The sequence below is a fragment of the Nipponia nippon genome, unplaced genomic scaffold (genome assembly GCF_047370975.1).
Source record: "Nipponia nippon isolate SJK-2023a ecotype South Korea unplaced genomic scaffold, ASM4737097v1 scaffold_4, whole genome shotgun sequence".
NCBI lineage: Eukaryota > Metazoa > Chordata > Aves > Pelecaniformes > Threskiornithidae > Nipponia > Nipponia nippon.
This window is the reverse complement of record NW_028262358.1, coordinates 97273877-97301085: the sequence shown is the minus strand read 5'-3', so window position 1 is coordinate 97301085 and position 27209 is coordinate 97273877. Positions and strand designations below refer to the sequence as shown.

At 38.6% G+C, this 27209-nt stretch overlaps 1 protein-coding gene across 1 annotated transcript in view; it reads right to left on the bottom strand.

Moving 5' to 3' along the window:
* The window catches only part of EYS (EGF-like photoreceptor maintenance factor), a 923675-nt gene that overhangs the window by 38428 nt on the left and 858038 nt on the right, over positions 1 to 27209 (bottom strand). The window contains exons 42-45 of the mRNA XM_087776394.1: positions 21556 to 21728; positions 7660 to 7842; positions 3447 to 3613; positions 3116 to 3260 (exon numbers count right to left, since the gene is read on the bottom strand). Coding sequence (XP_087632520.1) covers positions 3116 to 3260; positions 3447 to 3613; positions 7660 to 7842; positions 21556 to 21728 — 668 coding nt within the window. The remainder of the gene's footprint in view (positions 1 to 3115; positions 3261 to 3446; positions 3614 to 7659; positions 7843 to 21555; positions 21729 to 27209) is intronic.

The window sequence follows — 27209 nt, the reverse complement described above, 5'->3', positions numbered from 1 at the left end:
CTTATTATGAACATAAACTTTGACCACAAGGCTATATTTGTATCTATTTGGAACTCAACTGAGTTCTGGGTTTACTTTATTTTAAAAAGTGACTGCAGTAGCTGGAATTTTATTTACTTCTTTGCAAAATCATTTATGTGAAGAGGTGGCTCTTTCAGTGCTAAAGAGGTTCCTCAACAGTTCAGCTTTATGGTAAGAGCTTCTTTTGCCTTTTTATTCCTCCATTTAACACTATTTGCTGTCAAACAACAGATTGCTTCTATAGCCATACTTCATCCTATTTATGAACACAACCACAGGAACAATCAGTTGCTCCTCCCTCTCTGCTCTTCAGTTATTTCTAGGTGCAAGCCCTGGCTCTCTACCAATGCTTCCATGGGTAGAGCCTGCATCCTGCCATCAAGGTAGCACAGAGCATGAAGCATCAGAACCTTCCCTCTTTTTTTTCTCCCTGACACCAGATTTCTCTCTGCCTGTCTCAGAGATGTGAAGTCTGGAAATTCAGCTGTAACTTCTGGCTTTTTCCAAATAATTCTCTATCTCATTTTGTGTAGGTGAGTCATAGGGTTGAGTTGTGCAGACCTGAACATGAAGCAGTCTGTTTTATACTCCATTTCAGATTGTCCGTAATGAGCAGGCTGAATCTCTTTGGCCACAAGACTTGCAGCTATCTAAAACCCACACTGATTTTCTAGAGCAGCTGCAGTATGCTCTGCTACACACCTCAGAAAACTCTCAAAGGTCCCTTAATTACGCTGTTACAGGACAATGAAGAAAAGCTGGACACTTAAGTAAACAATCCTACCATGTTCCCATTTACGAAAGGCTCCTGTAAGCCCCCAAGGAGCTACAAATTCAGATGAAGCTCAAAGCTCAGAGCACCTCACACTCCACGTGAACTTGACTGCTTCATCTGAGCTCTACCTTTACTAGTTTGTTCAGGTTCTCACAGGGGCTGAAGGAAGTTTTCTAAATTGCTCAAGGTACCATCAAACATTCTTCAGTCTATCCAAAGAATCTTTAGGTGCTGATCCTCAAATTTCCTAAACTTAAAATTCCCAATCTTTTGATTATTAAATTAGAGTTCATTAAACATTTATTTTCAGTTTCCTCCTCCCTCATGGAAATTACTTGAACAACAACTGCTAAAGGCTTGCAGGTAAGGGAGGCAATGGTCTGAAACAGCAGCTGTACAGAGTAAAAATCCTAAATAATTGCACACTGACACTGAGGACAGTCTGCAGCAGCAAGGCTGACCTCAGTGTTTCTTGGAGAGGTACACTCTGGTATTAGAAGCAAAATGGTTTTAATAAATCACGTCTTTAAAAGCAGCCAACAGCACCTTTCCAAAAGTCTGAGTGGTTTAATCAACTATGTGCTAGATAAATTTATCTTGACTGTCTCTTCCAGAGTTTTTCTCAGGGCTCCCTATAGCTGCAGATTGGCTGAAGTAAAATGGTTCAAAATTTTCTTTTATGTTAATGGTACTGCAGTTCCCACTCTGGAGAAGGGCTATGGAGGTTTATTTCTGAGAGCTGAAACTGGGGAGATTTCTGAGTTAGAAGAACAAATGAGATGTTGACTACATAAGAAAATGTCACAGGAAATCGGTCATAGGGAAGTGTAGATTCCTTGAAAGTCAGTATGCACTGGAGAACAGAGACAAGCTGCTGCTGGTAACTGCAGCATGGAATGAATTAGCAAATATAGTAGACTGTGAATGATAGGGACAAAAAGAAAACTGTTTATATACTATGTGTTTGACAAAATTTTGAAGTAAAGACTTCTTTTTAAACAGTAAGAAAAATCAATAAATAGTATGGTAACTAACAGTACATGAACTTTGAAATATTTTTTATTTTTTGCAAGAATATTCATCCTGCATTTGTAGAAATTTGGGCATTGCAATACAATGGCAACATGAAGAACCTGTAAAACTGGCAAAAGGTTTGCGGTTAAAGTGAAGCACCAGAGATTCCTGTTGGTCACCCCTAACATTTAACATCTATAAAAAAAGCCAGAAGTACTTCACATATATTGACACTGTTAAAATACTTGCACAAACATTATGTTTTATGATATGCCAATTTGCAAGCTGTTACGAAGCTATGAAAAGTATAACTATTCAATTCATACTTCCTGAAAAGACGGAAACAGATGAAATGTTAATTCATATGACTTCCTGAGTGAAAAGTTGATTATAGGATAAGAAATTGATTTTGAAGAAGTTTCTGTGTAAGAAGAAAAAGTAAGGTGATGACTGGAAAAGAGGCAGTTACGTGGTCTTAGTGGAAATGGAGTGTAGTACTGTATGAAAGTGAATTTTATTGCTACGCTTGCCTTTCATAATGTGCCCCCAATTTTATAATTGAGAACTGAAACTTTGCTCTGCTATGGCAAAATGTTTTTATTTCATTTGAAAGGCTTTCCAGTGCTTAAAATAAACTGAAGTTTACCTCACAAATATTGAGCACATTATTTCTATGGAAGTAAGGAATGCAAATAAAGAAGTGTTATGAGCAAATCCTTTGCTTCATTGCTGATCTGGTAGGAGTTGAATTAAGATTTCTACAGAGCTTCAAATATCAGTTTCGAGGTAGGAATTATTATCTGTTAGATAAATAGCTGAAACATTCCTAACAGGAATTGCTTAGGTCCTATCTAGAGACCTAGATCATGATGTCAGGAAAAAAAATCAGGTTTCATGGTGTCCTATCAGAAAGAAGCTTTCAGCATGAAAACTGTTACTCAAACCAGCACTGCCAGTGACAACAGTCAGAGCTAGCTGGGAGAAGAATCTAAACTACTTTATCGCAGGGAAAGGAAGTCCTTTTGGAGCGATGCTGTAGAACAGGGACAGGTAAGAAGAAATGATATCATGGCAAACTTCCATTTTTATCAGAAACAGAAAATATTAAAAATATTTAGCAAAGCCTCTCTTTGCATCATATTTCTTAGTTATCGTAGTGAAATAATGAAAAACCCACAGGAATCTCAGCCAAGGAGATCTTAGTGTGTTTCCTTATAAGACAGAGATTTTAGATCTTTATTTCATAGGCAACTGAAACAATATAATGCATATTTTAAAAGGAATTGAAAACAGTATAATCTTTACCTTGAAAGCCATTCTTAAATCTGGATCCCTTTGGTAGGAGTTCTGGTGTATACTCGTGATAGCCTCCTAAATAAAACTGACTGAAGACATTGAGTCCAACCAGTCTGCCAGGAGAAGTGACAGTTTTATTCTTCTGATCATCCACCTTTCAATGAAACATTTATATTTGTTACAACAAAGCAATTTACCTGATTTAGGAACCCCTAATGAAGACAGTCCTCCAAACTTAACAGGGAAACACAAAAGTAATTTTTAAACTTTCCATATAAAATGTGAGAAAAAAACCCACTTTCATCTAAAAGCTATCCTTCTAAAGGAAATAATGTCTTACCTTCAGCCAGCCTTTTTGAAGATATCTGCCAAGATGGATGACATGAATATTGAGTGTTAGATCAAGTGGTTTACTAACGATTGTTGCTGTGCCAGAACCTAGATTGTAGCTATACACTACTCTGCCATTACGGAGGCCTAACTCCAAGAAATCGTCTCCATTCAGACCTGAAAAGACAAAAATAGAATAACTACCTATTCCAGGATTTAGTGAATACTGATGCATAAAATATTCTCCATATCCACTGAAAATATATCAGTTCAGGAAAATTTTAGCCAGGAAGGTTTTAAATTTTGTATATATTTTTAATACTCTCTGTTTAACTTGTAATAGTATTACCAGTATTCTTGAGGATTTAAAATAGAAACTGCAGAGTTTTTGAACATATTTATAGGCTTTTTGAAGGAAGTTCTTTTTCACACTAGAGTTGGTTAGTGACATCCACAAAACCTGTTGAGCCTGGTGGATTTAGCAGTCATTGCTGTTCCCCCCTCCGCAACATGAATAAATTCTCAACTATCTCCAGAATCTTAAAAAAACCAAATTGAAATTCCAAGTTGCATGTGAGAATAGCCCATGACTTAATTCTATTCCAGTATGCTTTCAGCTTTCATGGTAGGTACTTTAACAACCTCAAAACTTGAGGGCACCTGCTAATGCGAGGCAAGGGAACCAACAGGGATGTGGGCCTGAGGAAGCTCTAGAAGCTTCTGTCAAGCTCAGTCAGGTGCCCCTGACCTGAGAGTGCCTGGAGACTTTATTGCAGCTGCCTCTGATTAGGGCAGCTCTAGAGTATTTGTTAATTGAAGTTTCTCTGGTCAGAACAACTGTATGCTTTAATTTTCTGAAGTCTTCTTAAACTTTCAGGTTAGAACTCATTCATTTACAAATTTGCAGTAAATACTTCAATTTCTTTACATTTAGGACTACATGCTATAACTATAGTCTGTGCTTTTCAGGTGCTATACTATAAAATCTCATTTGAAAGATTTTAAGTCTGACATAAAGCCTATGAGTAAGATTTCAATTCCTGCACCCATTCCTTGTTATCCAAGTAAACAGATTTTTACACTGGCATCTTTGAAGAGAAATCCCTCCCTCTTCTCATATAGGCAAGAGTGGAACCACCATTAGTCAGAGAAAATATGATCAACTTGTTTCTTTTTACAAACCCCACCCTTTCTTTTGCACATACTCTTAGTATGGTAAAAGAACCGGGATACAAACCATGGTAAAAGGGAATTAGGGTGTCCTGAATTGAAATTCAAAGCCATCAATTTCTTTTTACAGCTCTCCTGTGAATTCAAGCAATTCAGTGCTCAATTTCATGCCTGTAAACTGTGTTTTATGTGATATTTTCGTCTGTTTTCATAAGGCTATCTCATTTTGTATTTGTTTTAGGGAAGGTCTCTTCCTGTTTGTTCTTGCAGTGTCATATGGTGGCCCTCATTTCAAATGTGTGCCTTCATGCCCCTGGCCCCGGCGTGGGGAATCTTCTTCATTTGCAAAAGATGAAGTGGGCTTTTCCCCACAAGAAGCAATGATATGTATATATCGTCCTCCCACTGAAGCTCTGCATACTGCTGTTCCACAGCCAAAACTGCCATATTTCCCTGATCTCACATGCTGCATTAGCAATGCAGGGAGGCGGGGGGAACAGTACTCTGCTTTTTCTATACAGAAGTTTGATTTTTCTATACAGTTACTATTTTGATGCAACATGAATATATATAAAAAGAAAAGATTATTCCAACAAATTTGAATACACAGCCTCTGTACAAAATGTGCAGTTAAATTCAGTTGAGTAGAACACAAACACTGTTCATTTTTATTGCGATGATTTGTTCATGACTGAATGAAACCCCATTGCCTTCAGTTACATTGGCACATTACCAGTGAAGAACTTCCAAACTGTAAATAACAGTTTTTTTTAAATAATTACCAAAGTTTCTATTTTCAGCAGCGTCCACAATGTACTTACATCATTTGGCCTGCAAAACTAGGGGAGGCACATTAAAGACAAAGTGTTATTTAAAATGTTGTCTGAATTTTTAAAATGCTTTCTTGGAAACGAAGTACATAAAAAGAAATGCAACAGTGTCAGCATTCTACAAAATCGACCTGATGGTGAAGATAATGTTAATAGTCTGCAAAACTGAGATAGCTTTTAACTGTTTTGTTGTTTTTTAACTCTTTTGTCTTACTCCTCGTCTGTACCAAGAATGGAAAGGCAAACAGACTCTGAAGTAGGTTTCAAAGAAATCAGTCCATCTTAAATTCACATTCTTTTTGCTGATTTCTGATCCACTTATTTAGGGATTCAAAAATGGTTGATTTCTACTTATGCATTAGTCTTACAATGGCATAATTTTATTGACTTAGTTTTTCTTACACTAATATAACTGCAAATAGAATCAGATCCCAAATGTTTTAATATTTTACACTTTCAAGGTTGTAAGCTAAGTGACTTAAATAGCTATGAAAACCAACGGTGATTATTTTGTAGAGTATACACTAATAGATGGATCTATGCCATGGCTGCGGGGCTTAGCCGTGCCCTGCGGTGGGTCGGTTTGAGCTGGCTGGAACCAGCTGTGTCCAGCACGGGGCAGCCCTGGCCTCTCCTCACAGAGGCCACCCTGCAGCCCCCCGGCCAGCACCTGGGCACCTGCACTCAGGACACATACAGACACTGGCAACTTTTGTCTTGGCCTGTGGGAACAGGAGATGTTTTTCAAGTATTCCAGCCCAAGCCAGGGGTCAGCCATACCCCCAAGACATAAAGAAGAGGACGTGTCCGCTATGATCGGGGGAAATCGAGAGTACTGGTAGCCTGACTGCTGTGCGAGGTGGAGGGGAATCGGGTAGGCTACTGCAAGAGCATGCTGGCTACGAGAAATGGGTTGAAATGGAGAAGGGGGGAAATGTAAATGGAATATTAAAAATGCTTCCTTACAGCAAGATCACAGGCTGTGAAAAACCTCACGCCTCTCACAGTTGAGAGCATTATTGCTTTATACTTGCTAAAAGTAAATTGTTAGGACAACAGCATCTCCTCTCAGTGAAATAAGCAAAGTTCACTTGGTAAGAAATACTGCTTTCTAGTAATTAAAATGGGGGGTTACTCAGTCTCCCCAGCCATTTAAACTAAGGAGAAAATAAATAAAACGGCTACACGGCAATTTACCAGGCGCCTCACTGTTTCTCAGCCTTGCCGACAGCTGGTACTCTGCTGCCCACCCATCATTTGACATGGGGCTGCAGAAATGCATTACTACCATACGGCAGCGTTCACAAAAAAAATTATATGCAAAATAATAAAAAGCTAAGTTTCCGCCTGACAACTACATAATAAGCCCAGAATGCTAGTATTCTGGTTAATAAAAAATGAGACCAGTAAGAATTTTTTTTACTCAGTTCAGCTAAATATGGTTGCAAGACCTATACTCTACATACTCCACAAGGACTTCGACATTACAGGATACACCCTGCAGGCCTTGCAGGCCTTTTTGAGGTAGACTTTGGTGCAACGTGTCTGTTTTATTTTTAAGACTCTTTTTTTGGTATTCTCTTTTGATTCCCCATAGCTAGCTTGCGTTAACTTTCATTGAGTGATGTCTGGGGTTAGCATCTCATGTTTTACCTAAACAACACAGAGCCCAATTCTGGCTGCCACTGTGTTGGATTTCAGTGTTGAGAGTCCTGTGACAACAGCAGCAATTCATGACTGCTCCTGTGGCAGGTCATTTGAGGACACAGGAAGAAGAAACGGCAGGGTGGCTGTGGCACGTTGGATGGATGGATTGATTTTCCAATACAGTAAGTATCAGTGGAAGAAGATTTCAGGCAGCATCTCTCAAAACTGGGCACCAAAGAAATGTAAGCAATAATGAAATTTATGTTTACGACTGAAAAGAGAACCTTAATCTTCTGGTTTCCATTTATTTTGTTCAGAAATATGCTACCTCAAGCATCAGATCAACTGTTGACTTTAATTACTGGAAGCAGTTATACTTCTTAATGAAAAGAAACATTTATACAATCTGATCACTTATTGTGTATTTACAAAACAATAAAGTATTGAAGAGATTATTTTCCTCCTAATGAAATTATATCCTAAAAAGAATCAAGAAAAAGCTGTGTATATTTTTATCCTACCTGTTTAAACAATATTTGAAAGCCTGTAAGGATAGGTAATAAAAATAAAGCTTACCTTGGCCCTTCTGTCCAGTGAAAAAAATCAAATTATCTTGTAAAGCTGAGTGGTGGTTTGCCAACTGAAATTTCAAGTGGAATTCATAGTAGAAGGTGATATCTGGGATTGTAGAATAAGCTAGGAATGAGGTATAGCCAAAGACATCTGTGCCACTGAAACTAGGTTGGCTAATATTAATAGCTGGATTGAAAAAAAAGAAATTCAATGTTAGGGCAAATACTTTAACATATGTAGTTGCAAGTTCTATTTAATAGCCCATTTTAGAACTTAAAAACTAATAAATAATACTGATAATTTGATATATTTTAATATTTTACACACGTGCAGGTATAGTTTGGCTTTCCTCTGAGTGTAATCTCTATTTTCCAGGTTTTGTAATAGGCCGCTTTTACAACTGAACTATTGGCAACTACTGCCATCTCCTGGATTCTAGACAGCATTGTTAGAAATAGAACTACACTGCACTATATACTCAAAACTCAGACAGACAAAAGAAAACATACAAAGAAATTCTGTTAAAAGAAATGCCATCTCTGACATGCATCTGAGTAATGCATGAGTGAGTACAAGGATGTGCTGAAGAGGTTAAGGAATAATAATTCTTCACAGGTAGAGAAATAATAAAAAGAAACGTCATAAAAATGAATTTGCAGCACAGTGAATAGGACCTACATGAGTTATATTTTTCACATTATTTGCTCCATCATTTGAACTGTCTGAATATTCAGGAATTGAGTATCCAAAAATGTACAATTTACAGTACTGACAAATTATTTAACCTTTTTTTAGTGTCATTTAGGTTCAATTTAATGAAAATTTCCCTTATGTTGGGAACTGACCAAGCAAAGCATGTAGCTTTTTCTAAACTACCTTTGCCAACTATATACTCCTGCTTCCTCCAAAGCTGTGAAGGCTACAAGTTCATTCAAACACCTACTGGTTTTGTGACACAGAAGTTGATAATTTATGCTGAGAAGAACTGTGGGATTAAAAAAGCAAATAAAAAGCAAATAAAATCAAGTCTATACACATATCTGCACTGGTAAACAGTCAATAGAGCACTGGTACTGAGCACCCACGTGGCCCCAAGGGCTGCTTGCTGGAGCCAAGTAGCCAGGCTGCTGTAGTCAATTCTTGTAGTCGATGCTCAGAGCAGAGATAACATAATGCTCATATTGACAATATGGTTTAGTGAAAAACAGGAGAGAGAGGAAGAATAGGCGAGCAAAGCTTAATCCTGAAAGACTAGGTATGGGGCTAGATTTAAACAATTTGAGCAGTTCTTTCTAACCAACCTGAGAACCAAATGTGGCTGGATCCAGCTTTACTAATAAAGGCAGTAGGAGGGATGGGGGGAGGAAGGAATACGTAGCTGCACCATGTACAAACCAGATTGGGAAGCGCCAGTAAAGAACTACAGTCTTCCCCAAGTAAATCTATGTTAGCTTAAGTACCCTTAAGCATCTGGCCCTAAATACTTACAGTGTGGGAGAAACAATCGCACGGAATTGTGAAAATGATATCACTATCTCAAGTTTGTGGAATCTGTTTCTAAATTTGCAGCCTGGGAAACCTGCACTGAAGGGGCAGACATTGCCTTAGTATCTGCATCTGACAAAAGGTGCAGACATAGGCTCTGAAAAACCTTTTCCAGCACAGCCTTGGAGTATGCAGCAATACAGAGTGTACCGTCCCATTTATTAAGCACTACTTCACACATGTGGCACATTATGCCTCGTTCTGTAATCTTAAATGGAAGCCAGGAAATTTCCATATGAAACAGTGATTTTGTCCTAATTAGAAGAAAACTGGCAATGAGTTTGTTCTCAACCTAGTCTGACTGAACATAACCTCAAGTCTCAGACCTTTGTGATTCATGTGCTGCACTGGAGGAAAAGCACAACTCTCTCGTATTTAAATTCGGTGTTGGCTGCCGTCCACTAGTATTCCCTCAGATTACCTGAACATGCCTGAGGGAGGCTCAAGTTCTGCATTTTTTGCTTCTCGGGAAGCTATGACAGACAGGCAGCTCCTTTAATGCAAAGTATTCTTCCTTTCTTCCTTTCTCTTTTTTCTTTGTTTATTTCTGTCTATTCATTTAATAAAACACAAAATATTTAAGAGACCAGAAGATTTTAAAATAAAGGAGGCCTTTATTGTCTTCTCCTGCTTCCCTTTATAATGGGAAAGGCAAATTCTATCATGTACCTCCACAGAGCCAGGTAATTTGGTTTCCTGCCAAGAGGCCACTGAAGAGTCTATTCCTGACAAGTTATTCCCAGCACGGTAAAACACTTTATTCCCACGATGAAATATGCCATTGTCTCATCTGTTTGCTTGGAGCTTTCTGACGGAGTTATTATTTTCTTGACTTTCTACTCACTCCTTTCAGCATTCCCTATACAGATGTATCGAACATTGACAAAGGAATGTCCTGCAAAGGGATCTACAGCAGTAGGACCTGGACAGTAGAAGGATGATGCTCCCACTGACCAGGTGCTGCACAATATACAGAAAACTGTTATATATATCCATATTCTTAGATTATTACTACATACCTGTTTCAATTTCACTGCAGTTTTGACATGTCCTAGAACAAGGGGCTCAAAGATCTCAAGTCATACTTACAACTAAAACCATATCTCATTTAAGCAAGAATAGTTTTGGCCCATGAGCTGGGGGGCAGCAAATTTGGGGCTACTGAGACAAGACTCAGCTTTTCTCTGTGCGTTTCCTTATGTAACAAAGTGACAGATACATTTCCCGGGTGGAGGTATTGTTGGAGTCACGACAAAACTGTGTTGATAACAGAACTGTTCCTATTTAAGGTCATTTAAAAAAAAATATTTATCTTTAAATACCTTTACCTAAAAAGAAGGGCATGTGGCTAGTCTTTTAAGAAGGCAGAAGTGGGAACTGGCCTTAGTAAATTAAACATGTTATCCAAAATTTAGCTTGGTAAGTAAGTTTGCTGTCATAGGAAGTTGCTGTCTCATTTGGCTCCAGAGACTAGTATCACCATTTACATAAGGCCTGTGATACTACATATGGCCTGGGCTCCACGCAGTACTGAAAAGCTTGGCCATTCTGTCTTAAATTGTGGTCTCACCTATTGTTTCCTTCTGCTTTAGGATAACGTCTAAGAAAACAGGCTTGAGAGAAAAATTACTAGGCCAAATTGATGCTGAAGTTTAATAGCAATAAATTAATAGAAAATGGTACAGGAAGATAAGCAGTTTTATGAAAAATGTTAATACCAGTAAATATAGACAGCAATACTCAGCTTCTGCAGACAGGTTGTGTGTGCTATATTTAGTCAGCTGTCAGGTGTCAAAATCTTGACACTGTCAACAAGCTTAAAATGCTTCTTTGAGACACCACAGCGACAGTCCAAGTTTGAAGCACCTTAGACAGAAGTGACATGTTTTGAAGAATATTGTGCAAAGTCCTGAAGAAGATATATCAGAGAATGTCAACGTGACATGTTACTTAAGAGTTCCTGAAGGCAGGATAGCTGTTTCTGAGAGCACGCTGAAGGAGTGGCCTACATCCATGATCTTTAACATGGATGCGCCCTGAACGAACATCTATATGAAGGCAAGAAGCTGGGAGCTCTATCTTCAGCCCAAAACATGATACACATTCTGGTTTGGACCTTTACCTACACTGGCATTTTACCTACAGTTTACCGGAACTGGGTACAAGAATTGCACTTTGCTTTCAAGATCTCCATATGGGGAAAGAAGTACACAGTCGTTCAAAACATTATTTATAAAATGTTTGGGGCTGGTTGAAATAGCAGAGGGCACAGCTAACCACATTGGGTTATTTCCCTTTTCCTGCCTAGACATCATCCAAGCTGATTTCACTCTTGGTCTTGCAGTGTACAGTCTGAAGTGGTGAAGAACAGAGAGATGTGTCCCAATGGCCATGCAAAAACACACTCCAAATTAACACTGTGCCTAAAACACACACTGCTCTGACAGAGTATTGAAGCCTTTTGTCAACTTTTTGTCCTTGATCTTGTCCTGTGTCTCTCTGTCAGCCCTATGCCATTCATCATTGTCCTCTTCTGCATTCCTGGTACTGAACAAGTAATAAGGTATGATATGTCCCATTGCCTCACAAACAAATAATGACAAATTATCCTATTATATAAATATATTAATATGGTTGGCTACCTACTTCCCTAATATTGTACATCTTATCAGAGGTGAGCATAAAAGTGGGAGGTAAAAAGAAATGAGCTATAGTTTGAAAAAAATATTAACAAAAAGGAAAGAATAAAGTGACAAAGAAGAAAGAGAATAATGGTTTCATTATCTTTGAATTTTCTGTTATGAGTTAAAATTAATGTTCCTTTCAGCGTTCACTGCCAATACATCTTGAACCACACCTTTACAATACATTGCAAAAAACAAGACAGATGAAAGGCATAGAAAGAGATGAAGACTTCAGGCTACAGAATTACAATCAGATAATCCACGTTTTAATGTTATCATTGACTAACTGTGAACAGTCGTCAGCTCAGTGTCTGGTTCCAGGATCAGCAGCCATATACACTGTGGGATGAGTATTATTCACTCCTCCTAAATACCAGCTCAGATATTTGCAAAGACAATATTGAAAAAGAAATGGAAATTACTACCAAGCATTGTATTTTCCAGTCTTCCAAGCTGTATAAAAGTCTTCAGAAAAATGCCCTTTGTCATCACAAAATTCTGCAGCCACTGTTTCTCTTAATGGTTGCAGTATAGCTCTTAATAAACCAAAACTTGCTCTTGAGCACAGAAATACTGATGAACAGAGTGCAAAATGTTTTCTTAACTGAGTTTAGAAAAAATATTTTAAAAGCAGCTGGGGTATTCCTCCTCTTACCCATCATGTTTCTAATGAAGCAGCAAGAAGATTGGATATTTGAGCTACAACATATGCTCCTGATGGAAGTAACTTGCTTAACAAAGCTATATGAAGCAAATTATAAATGCATTTCTATAAATTCCTATATATTTACAATCACCAATTTTAAATACTGATTTGCATGCAGACCTCTGGCACAAGGTTCCAGCAGGAACCCCTTTCTGTGCATTAGAAGGTATTAGATCAGGGACTGCAGGCTGCAGGGTGAAGGAAGAACTTGCTGCTGCAGTTCTGTTGTCCTTTGTGCCTGGAAAGATGCAGAGAGATGGAGAGGACAGGGGGCTACCCAGGGACCAACCATGGAAATGAGGTGGAAGGCCTGCTGTACGGACATGTAATATACATAGCATAATTCGGGAAGGAGAGGCAAGATGAGGGAGCTAAGCCGGCATTTAGAATAGAATAGAATAGAATAGAATAGAATATAGAATAGAATAGAATAGAATAGAATAGAATAGAATAGAATAGAATAGAATAGGACTATTTCAGTTGGAAGGGACCTACAACGATCATCTAGTCCAACTACCTGACCAATTCAGGGCTGACCAAAAGTTAAAGCATGTTGTTAAGGGCATTGTCCAAATGCCTCTTAAACACTGACAGGCTTGGGGCATTGACCACCTCTCTAGGAAGCCTGTTGCAGTCTGACCACCCTCTTGGTGAAGAAATGCTTCCTAATGTCCAGTCTAAACCTGCCTTCGCGCAGCTCTGAACCATTCCCATGCATCCTGTCACTGGATCCCAGGGAGAAGAGCTCAGCACCTCCCTCTCCACTTCCCCTCCTCGGGAAGCTGTAGGGAGCAATGAGGTCGCCCCTCAGCCTCCTTTTCTCCAAACTACACAAGCCCAAAGTCCTTGGCCGCTCCTTATGGGACACGCCTTCCAGCCCCTTCACCAGCTCTGTTGCCCTCCTCTGGATGCATTTAAGGACCTTCACATCCTTCTTAAATTGTGGGGCCCAGAACTGCACACAGCACTCCAGGTGAGGCTGCACTAATACCAAATACAGCGGGATAATCACCTCTTTTTACTGGCTGGTTATGCTGTGTTTGATGCCCCCCAGGATGTGGTTTGCGCTCTGGGCTGCTGGGGCACGCTGCTGACTCCTGTTGAGCCTGCTGTCGACCAGCACCCCCAGATCCCTTTCTGCAGGGCTGCTCTCCAGCCACTCCTCTCCCAGTTTATACTTGTGCCCGGCATGACTCCGTCCTAGGTGCAGAATCTGGCATTGTGACTTGTTAAATTTCATCCCATTAATCACAGCCCAACACTCCGATGTATCTAGATCCCTTTGCAAGGCCTCTTGTCCCTCAAGAGAGTCAACGGGACCTCCCAGTTTGGTAACATCAGCTAATGCTTCATTCAACTGCTGCATCCAGATGATTGATAAATATATTGAACAAGACTGGCCCCAGAATTGAACCCTGAGGAGCACTGCTGGTGGAACACCACCATCCAGATGTAGCCCCATTCACTACAACACTTTGAGTCCTGCCATTCAGCCAGTTCTTCCCCCAGTGCACCATGAACCCACTCATCCCACAGATGGACAACTTGTCCAGAAGGATGCTGTGAGGGACAGTATCAAAAGCCTTACTAAAATCCAGAAAAACTACATCCATCATATTCCCTTCATCCACTAGGCAGGTGACTTTATCATAGAATGATATCAAATTAGTTAAACTGGACTGTCCCTTTGTGAACCCATGTTGACTGGGCCTGATGATTCCATTGTTCTTTAAATGCCCTTCAACGGTACCCAGTATCATCTTCTCCATGATTTTTCCAGGAACTGAGGTTAGACTAACTGGTCTGTAGTTCCCTGGGTGTTTCCTCACACCCTTTTTGTGGACTGGAATAACACTGGCTAGCTTCCAGTCAGCAGCGACCTCCCGAGACTCCCAAGACCTTTGGTAGATGATCGAGAGGGGTCCTGCCATAACATCCGCTAGCTCCTTCAGTACTGTGGGATGAATTCCATCAGGTCCCATGGACTTATGAACATTCAGCTGATACAACTGGTCCCTTACAATTTCAGTGTCCACAAATGGAAAGTCACTGTTCCCACACTCATGGTCTTCCAACTCAGGGGATGGGCAGCCCAAGGTCTATCAGTATTATTAAAGACAGGCAAAAAATGCATTGAATGCCTCCTTATCCCTATTAGTCAAGACTATCATCTTCAACAAGTATTGGCCCAGTGTTTTCTTTAGACCTCCTTTTGCTATTAACATACTTAAAAAAAGCATTTCTTGTTATCTGAAACAACACTGGCCAGTTTCAACTCTAACTGAGCTTTGGCCTTTTGTGTCTTCTCCCTGCATAAAGGAACCACAGCTTTGTACTCTTCCTGCGAAGCCTGACCTCGCTTCCAGAGATCATACAGTTTCTTTTTCCTCTTGAGCTTGCTTGACTTATGACAGTGGAATTGCCTGCTCCTGTGTATTTAGTTTACATGTTTTGTTAGTTCTACATTAAAGCTGTTTCCTTTAATAAGAAAGTTGCCTTCCTCACCTGAAACTCTGGGAAGTGCAAGGAGGAAAAGTTAAGGGGTGCTGGAGCTGCAAGCTCAGCTGAGAGTTCAAGGTGGTAGTGGAAGACTCTTGATGTCTGGAAGACTATTGTATGAGGAGTTAGTGATCGCATAATGGGTAAATCAGGTGTATGCCTTCCCTTCCCCACCCCCAGTAGACACTTAGGTGTTCCTTTTATTTGTCTTGCGGTCTCAGTAGTCATGGAGCCCGTAGGCCCTGTTAGCTTAGCTTATTTCTTTAAACACATGGACTAATAACTTGTACTTCTGACTGGAAGCTGTGATTGAAGTAATAAAAGTGGTTTCACTGCTCAAGGGTGAAAATACAAATCTGAAAAACTGGTAATACCGCAGTGACATTAAGAGTGTGTGAGTGTGCCTATGTGTAGTTTGTACAATTTTTATGGCATTCCTCACATTGGAGGGGAGGGGGAAATTAAGGCCCAGCTAAAAGCAAATGACCCAGAAAATAAATGCTCTTGAAGGGGAAGAAGAGCAACCCTGATCAGCATTCCCCAAAGTCTCTTACCACTGACCAGAAACCTTGTGATGCAGGTTTTTTTTATCTGAGGAAATTCCCTTCGGGCATCTGCTGTCACTGAACTGCACAATTTAGTCTGCAGACCCAAACAACTCTGAAGGTGACATTGTGTGCCAAACATAGCTGCACAGAAGCAATTTGCTTGCAGGCTGATGTTCACTCTACAGAGCTTGGAGCAAGTGACTATTCCCACTTCAGCACTTTGAAATGAATTTTGTACATGGAGGGAATACATCCTACAGAAAACCTGCTGAAATCCTTTGGACTGTGAAGCATTACCAGAAATGTTGCTCAGAAATGTTTCAAGGAACATACTTACATTGCTGTGAACGCATGCTGTGGGTGGCCTTTTTTGGTGTGTGCTTATTAAATACAACGTCACAGTTAGGACTCCATGTTACGTTGTCACATATGTACATATGTGAAACACATAGTGAAACTAAAACACTGAAATTTGGTCTAAAACAGTGTAATTGACACAATTACTGATCTTAGCAATGCACATTCCTCTGAAATCCTTCTCCTTTTAAATTTACTTTTGTGCTTACAAAGTGCTTGCTCTTGATTCCTGGCTTAACAAAATGCTTCATGTTATGACCAACAGCTTCCCAGAAGGGTGCAGTTTCTTGCGTAGCATACAATTAACAACAACATCAAGAGTTTAGAAGTCCAGGTGTTCATTTCCATTCCTCGTGAATGAACCATTTCTGCTTCACTCACATTTATGAGGCCACCACAGCTCTGCAGTACAATGATACCCTGATATCTCCTCTTTAAAATTTCTGTGTCTTATATACCGAAATTCCTTACATGCAGATATTTCAAACATACTGGCCTTATATTTTACAGACCATATCAGTTTCCTGTACCAATCAGGGAATGCCCCCAGCCTGTACTTAGATGAAAGTGTTAAAAAAAATAGAAAAAAGAAATAAAGGCTGATTACAAGGATGGTAGCAATTGAATAATTCTTTTTCTTTTTTTTTTTTTTTTTGAGGTACAAGAACAGCGTCCTAAACTCTGCTTATTTTGGTGAGATACAACAATAGTATTTCTATATCATTTAGGCTCATTAAAAGTATTTGACTTTTATTTCATGTTAACAACAGTGATTTGGCAACATTTATATTCAAATCATTATAATTAGAGTTCTCCTTCATTTTAAAAGAGTTGAAGTATGGTGATATGGGCATCTCTCTAACTGTCTGAGCTCAAGCTTTCTCTTTGGATCGAGAAAGCACCACAGATTTTCATTTAAGTCCTAGATCCTATGAAATGACAAATCTCCGTGGATGACAGGCAGTTCTAGTGCTAACCTAATCATCACTTGCATAACAAGTTGTTGATACGTCTTCCTGACCAACTTTTAATAGCAGAAAAATCAAATATATAGGAAGTATTTTAAAAAGCATTTTACAGAAAAATGCACCGTTGGAGAATGTGTATTCATTTGGTCTGAAATGGTGCTACTTGTAAACGTTTTCATTCACCAGTGTGATCCTAAATATTGGAGATTTACAATCTGCAAGAAACACAATGCAAGCAACTTTTTACTAAATTAAATGTGAAAGGAAATTTATCAGACTAGGGCTTGAATGTTGGCTGCTTTCACACAAAACTACTGAAAAGCCAGAGCTCAGTAACTAGACTCAGTTGAAGTGATATAGATCCCTTCATGTACAGCTTAAAGAACCAAAGTCAAAAGGGAGATTGAGTCAAGCTGCCCGTGTAGACATAGTCTCTGTTCCAAATTGTTGCATACTGATGATGTGCATTGCTAAATGTTTCCTGTTTTCTATTTTAGTAAGTGACTAAATTCTTGTTTCAGGCAACTCCACCCCCCTGAGTTGAAAGTCATGGGGGCATTTAACTCCTCAAATCAACAGTGTTTGGTTATGTGTAAATGCTTGCCCACACACCCACAAAGCAGCACAGAGAGACAATGGGAAGTGGGGGAACTCAGTCAATACCCTGCCCCAGCTATTCCCACCCCTGTCCTAGGAGTCATCAGGCCACCACAGGTCCATTCCCACAATCCCAGTGGAGCACAGAGTCCATAGGTAGGCGGGAACCCAAATTAGGGATTCAGAGGAAGGGACACCCTGTCCGGGCCTCTCCCAGGGCTGTCCCAGAAGACCCTCAGCCCTAGTGTCCAGGTGTGACACCCACCATGACGAGACAATGCTGGAGCACCTTTTGGACAGAGCGGTGTAACTGCCATGGGGTATCGGACACATTACGGGATGCATGTGAAGAACAGTTTGGAATACCACAGGAGTTATGGATATTTAAGGGAGGAACCAAAGCGGGGGAGAAGAAGGGAATTAGGTGATTTGGGGAGGAATAAGTGTGGAAAAATAGAGGGATACAGAGATCAAATGGGCCAGTTACATGTAAATAGTTGGCTGGTCAGTACGCTTGTCTGGCTGTGTCCTTCACCTGATCAGTGCAGCCTGTCCTCTCTTCTAACTTATATTATCATCCTGCATCACTGTTGGCCCATTATGCCTTAGCTATGTAGCTTCTTGAGAGAGATTTCAATATATAATGGTCAACTTAAAGTCATAATAACACTGTCATCTAGTGATAAAAGCAAGGAAAGATGTCTAGTGAGAGATAATGCATTTTACTATATATATTTGGAAAAATGGACATGCTTTTAGGAAGCTTTTCTTGATGCCTGAAACAAGCATAACATAACTAAGATAAACTCAGAGCAATTGTTCCCAGCCTGCTTAGACTGCAGTATGCTCCATCTGCTTCAGAAATGGAAGAAAAGTCCTTGTTAACCCCAGGAGTTTGTCTGGTTTTCCATATTTATATGGATTTGTCTAATAGAAGTTACTACCTGTCCTTAAATTTTTGCCTGATTTGTCATATTTACGGTAGCCCTATATTTTTCTCACTTTTAAAATGTTGTGCATTCCCCATAAAATGATGCATTTTTAACTTGTCATGCCACGCGTTTTGGTCGTGTCCCTCCTCCCCCCCTCCCCCTCCATTTAATAGTGACAATAGTTTTATTATCACTTTTTCTTACATATTTGTAGAGATTGATATTGTTCTTAGTGTGACTTCTAACTCTTAATAGAGGGCAGCTGGAGCTCTGATATGGGCCAGACTTGTAGTAGTGGGGACATTTGTGGCTCTGTCCGCATCTTTCTTTATCCTTACTTTGCCTTTTGTAAATAATCTCTATTGGTAGGAGCAGCAATGCTGGCATGAAATCTGCACTTCTATTTGGTACATTTGCTATACTCATTTTATCAAATAATCATTGTAACATCTTGCACATTTCTTGTTGATGAAGACCAACTATTACTTGATCAGCATCTACGAAAAACAAGCTGTTCTTCAGTGTTTCAGACACAAAGTAGCATACACTTGGTTACTAATCTTAATAGTAGAGACAATATTATTGTGTATCTTAAACAGGAGGTGATTCGTTAAAAATGTGTGCGCCTAGACTTTAAACTTTATGGACCATATCTTTCTAATAAATTTATTATCTAGGCCACTCATTTTGTTATAGTAAACAATTAAATTTGTCTTCTGTTTCTAATATAATTTACATAGTTCTACCATTGTAATTAGGCAATCTATCATTATCTTCAAATACCTCACCAAATGTGTGGCTTTGATGCTGCAAGGGCTATCCCTAAGGCTGCACCCAGCCTTCACTGCATTGTGGCTCTGTTTCTCCCTCTTTGTTCAGTTTTAATGTATGTGATAAAAAGGCCTTTTGCAGCTCATTTTAAGTTTCGATGCAAAGTCCAGCTTAAAAAGATTTCTGTGTGTCCTCAGTTTATTTCTATTCCTTCTAAACTCTTTAAGACACAGTTCAATAAAATATTTTCATATTTCAAAAATTTTTTATGTTGTGGGCTTATTGACCCTAAATTTATACTCTGTCCTACGAAGCTGGGTGTTCTTCCCTGTTTTGCTTGCTTACAGTGATGATCCAGACAGAGATTTCCCTTTCCACTCAATAAATTCTCATTCTTTCTGTGCTTTCAAAACTTTCAGCTCTGTAGTCTAATCAAACTAACTAATTTGTGTATTTTCTCTCAATTTAGGCTGTCTCAATTTTTACTCAGACTCTCAATTTAGAGACAGCTAACTACAAAAAGTTGTGGAAGAGTCTCATTGAACGACTACAGGGAAAAAGCATTAGATGACACTCAGTGTTGACAGATGTAAATTGAGGTAGACTACAGGAACAGTCCGAGCCTTAGATACAGAATGGTGGGCTCTGAACTTGCCATCAGCATTCAAAGAAAGAGGTATTAGGAGTTTTAATAAGCAGTTCCATGAAAACGTCAGTGTACGCACAAAAGGAAATAAAATGGAAGAAATGGTTAAGAAAAGGACAGAGAGTAAACCAAAAAAATATGAAACACCACTGTACAAAGCAGTGGCATTATCACACCTTGAATATTGCAGTCAGCTCTGGACCCTCATTTTAAAGATGATGCAGTGGAACTGAGAGAAGGAACAAAGAAAAGCAGCCTGGATGACTAAAGATATAGCATGGCTGCTGTCCCCAAAATGACTGAATCAACTTGGACTATTCAGAAATAATTTTGAGAGGGTTATAATAAGTATATAGATAAAATCAGGAGAGGCATGGAGAAGGGGAACAGGGAAACACTCATAAACCAGGGAACAACTCTGACACATCCACTCAAACAGAAGCTTGAGGCATTAATGTCATTAGCAATCGGCGCAGTTAAGCAAACAAATGGAAGTACTTCTGCGCAAGCTATATGCTTAAGCTCCGGAGCTCTTTGCCACAGGATGCTGTGTATCAAGTTTACATGGACTCAAGGACCAATTAGAGAAGTGCGTGGAAGAAAAGAAATCTGTCAAGGGCTAGCCCAGATACCAGCTCCAGCACATGAAGCCCCAATGTCTTGTGCTACTGTAAGTTAAGAAAGATTACCAAGGAAGCATCATACATGTTTCATACACTTGCCTATATATTTGCTATTGGCTATCAATTATTAGGATTAGATGAAAACATGGATCAAACATAAATGTCCATCTACTGAAAATTTTGGAAATTAAAATTTTAAATAAGAGGTAAAGATGTATATGATATGAAGAAAAAGACAATGTAGACTTTGATCCAACCTGAACATTGGTTAATATTTATTTTAAAAGGCACTTCATATGCATTGCTGAATCAGCTCAGAACCAGTGATCATTTTCTATACGCAGATTTTTCAATCATTACTTTTTGCTACATTGAGTGTTAGGGGAAAAGAATCCCTTGGATATTCACACACAGGAATTTCTGACCTAGAACAATCATTATAATCAATGCTTGAGGAATAAAAGCCCTTCATTTGAGAATATTAGTCAAAATGACCTATTTACTTAGCTTTATTAATTTCCCTTCATCCTGTCTCCTGCTTCATTGCAAAGCACTTAGTAAATTTTAATTTGTTCCTCTTTTTGACCTGAGAAATGAATCAAATTTAGCACCTGGTGGTATTTTTACAATCCAGGAAGTATTGTTTATACACTCCTCTTATTTACAAAATGTACAAAGTAATGCTTCCCTAAGTAGAGGAAAAATCTCAGTCAAATCCCTCAGCTTTTCTCCAGGTAAATTACTAAAACATCAGACACTACCTGGTATTTCCTAGCTTGTCTGCTCTCAGCTTCTTTGATCCCTCTGTCTCCCTTTCTCTGGCCGACACCTTTATGAAACAACACACGAGGAGGTTGTTCAGCTCAGACATTCTTTGCTTGTGACTGGATTTTGGGCTGTGTTTGTAGGTGAGGAGGTTGTCATTTTCAGTGTTTTGCCTTCAAAGCATTTGACTTGTTTCTTACCACAACTTCTATGAATGATAAAAAACTATGACCAATGCAGGAAGAATATGGTTCTTACCATCACTGCAGAGGATGCCAGATCTTCCGTATGGACAAAGGCAAACAGCATCTCGTCTGGACTTTGGAAAACACGTAGCACCGTTTCCACATGGATTTTCATCACAAGTCGCAAACTGGCAGAGTTTTCCAGAGTAGAGTTTAGGGCATTCACAAAACCAATTTTCTGCATCACTGACAAATTTAAATTAAAAACAGAAAAAAATGTATAAGTACCAAAACACACTTAAAAAAACAGGATGGGTTTTACACTCACAGAAAATCAGTGATATTTGACTTATGGTTGCAATATATTTCTTTGTTTTTACTCTCTTAACTTTTTTTTTTTTTGCTTGTGTACCTGGCATTAGAGATGCCAGAATGCTTTATGGGTGACTTGAGTTGAGAGGTTGTTTTGGGTTTAATTTTATATTTTAATTTATCTTTCCTTTCCTGGTAAGATATGTGACTTTTCTAATGTCTCACTAGTTATTTGTGCTGGTGCTTTCATAGCATAGTCAAAATAACTGCTACAATAAAACAGCTCTTCTATTAGGTCGAAAAAAGGAAAGAAAGTGAAAAAAAAAAAAGTAAAGTTACTAGCTAGCTTACTTTGCAAATGGAAACATCATTTGTACATTCAGGTATTCCATATAGCTTGTGACAACACAGCAGGATGTAAAAAAACCCTGAAATATGAATACTTACAGTAATGATTATATTGAAATTGAACCAGAATAAACAGGTAATATCTCTGCTTTCATACATCTTATGTTCTCAGTTGTAGAAAGAATATTAGAATAGGCAAGGGAAAAAATAAGTTGTAATCAGTCTTGAGGGGTGATAAAAACAAACATTTAGAAATGTGCATATTCTGTCTGTATGAATTGTCTTTTTTTTTAGGACACAGAGATAGCATAATGGCAGATTTGGTAAAAAAAACAAAATCAGATAGGAAAAGCAGGAGTGTAAGACATTCCCATCTATCACTTATTATAAATATAATTTCATTAAAGGTCTTATTTGATTTTTCCTTTTGTTTTATGACTGAAATTAGATGACAGCTAGATAGGTCAGTTCATGTGATTACTACACATCCTTGGTATTGAACAGAAACATGTCTGTCTTATACTTGATAAGGTCACATGTGCCTGTGGGTATGAATGCAGAAGACATGATGTGACCTGTATCAAACCACAGTCATTATGTTTTTCCAGATAACTGCATAATCATTAGGATGTTCAGTGATAAAATGTCAAATACATGAGATTTCTAAAAAATCTGTTCACTGCTTACAATATCGATGCAATCAGGTTAGAGAAAATAATCTGGAGCTGAGAGAACTCCTGTAATTTTTAAAAGAGGGAAATAAGTAAGTCTTGTGACAGTCTTTGTGCACAGCAGTTGATTAGTGTGTTTCTAAACTGACCACCCGCAGTTCTGGGGAGCGCGGATCTCAGCTGGAGAGTCTACCAGAATGAATCTCATGAATAATGCCTCCAGACACCTTTGCAAAAGAAAATTGCTGTCAGCTGCAATAATAAATTTCTGTGTGTAGCCTATTCTATTTATAGATCTGCTGCAGACACCAGGAGAGGAATGTAAATGAGATACTGGATTGCTTTCGTTTGTGCAGCATTGAGAAGCCTGCTTTCAATGGTTTTAATATCAGCATTACACAGTTCAGCTAATTAAAAAAGCAACAATAAACTGAATTCTTCCTGGAAATCTACAATTGATGGTGATGATCTCTAAAACTAGTTATCAAATGTGTTTCTGTTTGTTTATAGAAGAGAAGACAGATCGTCGCTGCTGACTGCCAAAATACAGAGACTTTAGTCTTCACCTTTAAAAAAAAAAAATTTCATACATTCTTCTTTTGAGCTGTATATGTCAACATTGGTCATTTCTTTTTATAGTCTTAATTTTGCTGTTGTGGAGAAGATTAAAAATAACAGGTCTCATAGCAAATTGTGAAGTGTTTATCGTTATCAAAATGAGCAATGTTCTAACATTTCACTATTGAAGCCATAACATCCTAGTAACAAAGAAAAACGATTCCCAATGAGGGAAAGAAAACAGTTTTTACAAAGTTCTATAAAATAATACAAAGCTTAAAAAAAATAACAGCTAACCACACAGAAAAAATATCACAGCCATTTCACAGGAATTAGTATACTGAAATATGAAGTCCCAAATGACTTCTTATTCTCTCTCAAAGCAGTCTGTCACTGTACTTAGCTAAGAAGAGGACAAGGTCTCCCATATTCTGCTGAATTAACCTCAGCTACAAGAAACACATAAATACTTGAATGACCAGGGACTTCTCTCCTCCCAAGTGGATTTCACGATTTCATGATATCCTGCTATCCTTTATAAAGGCAAGAAGCAAATGAAAGGGGACAGCAAATCAGAACAGTAATATCTTTTGCCTATGGTGTACATTTGTGAATGGCTTCAAGAAAACGTCACTGGATAACTACATACACGAGCTGAAGAAAGTGAATAATGCATGAAAGAAACAAGGAAAATATCAGAATCTTGAGCCTGCAAAATTAGAAACAAATTTAGAGTGTTTTGCTGAATTGTGTTCTATGTCTATATTAGTCTTTGAGTTCAGATCCAGAGCATGGTTTTGAAGCAAACCACCTTGTTGTCCCCAGTTGAAATTTCTTGGTTCACATTGTGGAGTGGTCTCAAGAATACATGAACTCAATTTCTTTCAGATGAACCTGCACCAGAAGATTGTCTCACACCTCAGGTACTCCTGCTGCTAATGGGCATTCAGTCCATGGGGCCAGACCAGGCCTAGTGTGAGTTAAAGGTCCCCGAAACATAAATAATGAGGATGTTGGGTCCTCAGCACTAATTGATTTGCCCTGTAAATCTACTCCTATCGAACTACATCATCTGCTAATATCGAAGCAGATTTATAAGCCGTCAAAAGAAAATCAGGCAACCATGGTGTATATTATATATCAAAAAAGGCTCCAGATTTTAAACTGGAGTACTGATGAACTCCAGAAGTAGACACAGAAAAAACCCAAACCATACAGAATTATGTGAAGGAAGAATGTCACAAACAGTGAGAGAAAATGGGAGAAGAGACAGAAATAGTGTAGAAAAGGAGTGGAAGAGACAAGAACAATACTCCTGGAAGAGACAAGAACAATACTCCTAGAGCACCATCACCTCACATCACCAGCCTTATGATATATGAAAAAAAAAGTGTAGGGAAGATGAACTGTTCTCTGACATTCTTATAATCCTCCTCTGAAATAGTAAGGGACACACTTTTCATTACCATTTCCCATGTTAAAATATTCCTTTGATCTTTGGTCTAGACATTAGATTGGAAAGAAAATCATCAAGAAGCGTTTGCATGGTATGACATGATATTGGTAATTCACTAACACAAGTTCCTCTCCTTGAATCAGTACTACATCAGTGACCCGATTTAATGAAATCAAAGTTTTGTATAAGGTTGACACCTATGAGATGCCAACACAGGTTTTGATAACTTGTTTTCTTTAAATATTGCACAATGCAGAGGAGACTGGATTGTAACACATTAATAATGCAGTCACAGCTGTATTTAACCACAGTTTTTGGCTTTTAAACTAACTCTGTTTTTAAAAGAAAAGATTACAATCCCTCTGTACAATGTGTCACAGACATCATTTGCACTCTAGCAACACAGTGCTCTGGTCCTCCAAAGCAGAGTACAATTTTCTCTATGCCTGTGCTTTTTCCATCTCTAAAGTGGGAGCGCTATGCTCTGTGATTCCCACTGAAAGCACTGTACATGCCATTTGTGTAGTTGTATGCGAGAGGGCTTTCCTGAAAGGAAGCGCGCTCAACACCCTTTAATCATGGCAGCGCTAAGCTGAGAATGTCAAAAACTATGTGTCGCAGTGGGTTCAATATTTAACGACACAAGTTCTTTTAGTGTTCTCACTATATTACCTGGGACAAAGCTATGGAAGTTGGAGGGAACAGCTTCCCAAGCTTCTTCAGTTAATGAATAGTAGATGTAATTCAGTTTATTTTAAAGTTGTTACTATGATTTATTCTTAGTGCCATTTTGGTTTAAATTACTGGAAACTGAAAGGAGCACCATACTTTATCAGTTTAAACTTTAAGTTGAATTACACTTCATGCAAAGGTTCGTTAAATCTCTTTCTAGAAAATGCCAAGATAATGTAAAGGTGATTAGGATCTTCCTTTGAAAGCTTTGTGTAATAGCCAAATCTGCAGAAACTCATTGCAGCCTGAACAATAACCTTATCTCACCAATAATCCTAAAAATATCGACAGACAATATATAAAGGAGGCATTTCTTCCTTGTGCACAGCAGACATTTTTCTAGTATATAATATATCTGCCAATCTTTCCTTGTATTATACAGCTCCCAAAAATCAATTCGGCTTTCCTGCTGCTTTAGTACTTTCACCCAGGTTTCCTCAATTACGGTATCTTCTCTAGATCTGAGCGCTTTTGTTAGCTTTACTGTTTTGAATCCTTTTTTCCCCTATCAGGAATTATTATTCTGCAAGCTCTGGTGATTCACTTTAAATTTCCTTTCCTTTCACTGAAAGCACTTCCTAAACTGCTTCTCTTTATATAAATAACCACTGACAGGCTCTCTTTAAACCAAGTCTAAATCACTTGTGAACTAAATTGTTTTTGAAAAGTCCTAGGGAAAATATTTCCAGATTGGTTGGGTGCACTCATGGAAAAAAGGTTTTGCTTCAAATTTTCTTTGAGGCAGGCTTATACTCAAGAGTTATACTGGTTCTAGCATGGACTAAATAGGAGCTCCCATTTAAAAGATACTTCCAAATTCTTTGATCCAGGTTAAAAGTACTGGAGTGGGAAGGTTCCAATTCCACTTCAAAAAGGAGAACAGGAGCGACAAAAAGGTTCCAGCACCTTGCTTGCCGGCTGCCAACATACAAGAAAGAGACCATTGCGTACAAAATGGTTCAGCTCAAATAGAAAAACAATTTATAGGACCCAACTAAGAAATTTAATTAAATAGATGCTTAATTCATCCCGGTCAGACAACAAGCATCTGCTTAATCTTATCATAAGCATATGTATATGAGTTTCCCTGAACAAGAATCCACTCCTGAAACAATACCTAAACCTTAGAAAGTTTACTGGAGTTGTGTTTGAGTTAGTTATGACTTGGGAAGCACAGAATTTGGTTTATGGAACTGATGAAGGAGGAAGAGCTCTTGCTTACTGGCAGAGTATCTATTTCAGACCTTCAAAGATATCATTATTTTCAGGAATTTACGATTGTTAAATTTGATTTTAAAATGTACTCATTCAAGTATCTAACACAGTACTATCTAACTATTCAGGATCATGAAGCCTCTTCTGGATTCTTTTATAAACCCTCTTTAGCCTCCATTTTCCACGTAGATGGTGAATCCACAGGTGATTCCCCATCACATGAAGGACACACATTCATTAAAAAGTATGATGCATAAAAAGTCCTATCCTGTAATGTGACAATTATGACCATTCCTGTCACACAAGAAGATACACAATTGTGGTATCAAGCACTTCTGAACACATAACACTTAATGGTGGATGGTTAAGGATCCCTCAGGAAAAAGTACAGCAAGCAATGGTTGGTGAGAACAATTTACGTGGGCAGCAATCCAT